Below are 2,580 nucleotides of genomic sequence, written 5' to 3'. Positions count from 1 at the left end.
AAAAAAAATAACAAATTTTAAATGTTAGATATGTAAATACTTATGAATAAGGTTGTATCTATATAAATGCCCCAAAAAAATGTATATACACCACTCAATTCTTATTTATTCACATATCCAAGACCTAAACTTCAATTTTTACATCAATATGGTCTTGCCTATGCATGAAAAGGTGTATTTCAGTTTTTCAAAGTTAAAACTGTGGTATTTTTTATGTTATTAGAAAGATTTAGGTGATATAAATGAATAAAGCGAAGTTTATATATTAGATGTGTAAGCATATGAATTGGGTGGTATTTGTGTAAATGGGCCTAAAAAGAAATAGAAATATTTACATGCATATCACTCAATTCTTATGTATTTACATATTTAACATCTAAACTTCAATTTTTACATATAAACCACCTCACCTATTCATGAAAATGTACATCTCACCTTTAAAAGTAAAAATGGTGGTTTTTCTTTTTTTATGTGATAAGAATTATTTAGGCAGTATAAATGTAAAAAAATAATTTTTTGATGCTAGATAGGCAAATGCATACAAATTGGGTGGTATATGTAAATTACTCTAAAAGACCTAAAAAAAAAGAAAGGTATAAATGTAAAAAAATAATTTTTTTATGCTAGATAGGCAAATGCATACAAATTGGGTGGATGTAAATTACTCTAAAAGACCTAAAAAAAAAGAAAAAGGAAAACTCACATACATACCACTCAATTCATAAGTATTTATATATCTAGCACCTATACTTCAATTTTTACCCATGCATGAAAAGATGTATATCACTTTTTAAAAGTTAAAATGGTGGCAGTTTTTTATGGGGGAGTTGGGTGGTTTAAATGTAAAATGCAAAATTGAGATGTTAAATATGTAAAGACATATGATTTGGGCAATATGCATAGTATATGCCCATGCCCATTAAAAAAAAAATTTACATGCATACCTTTAGCAAATGACAAGTCAATCACACCAGACTGGTCACTCTCTGTGTCATTCAAGATACACTTCTCAGGAACTTCGAGAGAATCAAACAGAACACGGCAGCTGCCATATATACCAAGGTTGTTTAGTAAGAGACCCTTAGCACCACCTTCATCGAACTGGGCAGAGGTTTGATGGTAAAGAGGATCCACAGTGAAAGCCACTGTTCAAACACAGAACATCAGAGTGATCGTGCGGAGGCATCAAAAGGTTTGAAATCTGTGAGCTTCATCGTTTCTTACCATCAAACTTCTTAATGTTTAGCGCCTCAAAGGAGGTTTCCAGTGTCGATAATGGAGACAACTGCAAGAAGCATAAAATTCTAACTATAAACCGAAAATATGAATGTGAGATTGACGTATTGTATGGTATACCTTTCGCTGAACTTCTTTCCTGGAAACGCCTTCTTCTTGTTCCGTCCTATCGTGAACATGGTTTCGTTCTGCTAAATTCTCTGCAAATATATAAGGAGTTTCATTATGTTTTTGCATGTTCGGAAGTTATAATCACTGAGGATAGCTTCTATTTCATCGCCTAACATGCACTTGTTGGTGGAATCCAAACTAAACGGTAAATCTAACACAAGTCATCTAGATAATGGTGCCCAATAAGGTCAAAGAAGTGTGTTCAAAACAGAAAATTATAGAACAGAGAGCTTAATGCGTTATCCACCTACCCAGAAACAAAATTGTTCCAAAACCTAAAATCAAAGAAAAAGAGTTACCATTCCCATCTTCCCGGCCAACTCTATTGATCCCTCCAAGGACCTTATAAGCTTCAGAATGCAATGAATCAACTCTCAACGAGTATATCTTCACTCCGGCTTCCAAAGTGCAGCTTGCCTTGGACCAAAACAACTGATTAAATCATCAAATCAACACAATATAGCAAACTTGTAAACGAAAATCCTAAAAACAGAAACAAATAATGGGACGGCTACCTTCTGGAAATTAGTTTCCGCGTCGTCCACTTCAGGTTTATTTTGGATGATCTCGCTAAGATGGTCTATCAGGTTCAGCTCCCATGTGTTCTTCTGATTAATCTTCTGCTTGAAGATAAAAACCACAATGGGCAAAAAAGGAGACAAAATAAAAGCTCTGAATAGCATCTACTGAAACCCTAAGGAGGGGAAGGATATAAATGCAAACATTTTCGCTGGCGAGCTTGAGGCAATTATTGAGCAGATCCATGATCTGCTCGTGGTTGAGAAGGTTGGGACGAGAAGGAGAGCAGGCGGGGTCGATGTTGGCGGCGGGTTTGCGGCGAATAGAGGCAATGCGGGCCGCGCGGGCCTGCGCACGCTCGAGTTCATCGTCGTTCGAACCCAGTGGAAAAGAGTTGTGGGTGGGAGATAAGAGACGGGGAGCCATCGGAATACAGCCCTTCTGCTTCACCATCGCCGCCGTGGAGATCGTCGGCATCGCCTTTTCGTCTTCTGCCGACGACATGACTTACAATTTTTTGTCTTATAAGGAATTCGACACAGTTTCCGTTTGCTTCTCCGTCTGAGATTGACAACAGCGTTACCTCGCCGGAGAACTCAAATCTCGCTCTGTCTCTCTCTCTCTACGTCGCCGGAGAACTCAAATCTCTCTCTC

The 2,580-nt window shown here is 37.4% G+C and overlaps 2 protein-coding genes across 3 annotated transcripts in view; one reads left to right on the top strand and one right to left on the bottom strand.

Moving 5' to 3' along the window:
* LOC110033394 (condensin complex subunit 2) overlaps nucleotides 1-2,574 on the bottom strand; it is a gene marked incomplete at its 3' end in the record, with an annotated part of 32,200 nt that extends 29,626 nt beyond the window's left edge. Inside the window, 6 exon segments of one of the 2 annotated variants that reach the window (XM_020737357.1) lie at nucleotides 945-1,145; nucleotides 1,225-1,285; nucleotides 1,357-1,436; nucleotides 1,707-1,839; nucleotides 1,923-2,027; nucleotides 2,131-2,574. In XM_020737357.1, coding sequence (XP_020593016.1) covers nucleotides 945-1,145; nucleotides 1,225-1,285; nucleotides 1,357-1,436; nucleotides 1,707-1,839; nucleotides 1,923-2,027; nucleotides 2,131-2,430 — 880 coding nt within the window. 2 annotated transcript variants of the gene reach the window in all.
* LOC110033393 (structural maintenance of chromosomes protein 3) overlaps nucleotides 1-2,580 on the top strand; it is a gene marked incomplete at its 5' end in the record, with an annotated part of 51,250 nt that overhangs the window by 6,890 nt on the left and 41,780 nt on the right.

This window comes from Phalaenopsis equestris, unplaced genomic scaffold (genome assembly GCF_001263595.1).
Source record: "Phalaenopsis equestris unplaced genomic scaffold, ASM126359v1 Scaffold001167, whole genome shotgun sequence".
Taxonomy (NCBI): Eukaryota; Viridiplantae; Streptophyta; class Magnoliopsida; order Asparagales; family Orchidaceae; genus Phalaenopsis; species Phalaenopsis equestris.
Note: the sequence above shows the minus strand (reverse complement) of the source record. Positions and strands in the feature narration are given on the sequence as shown.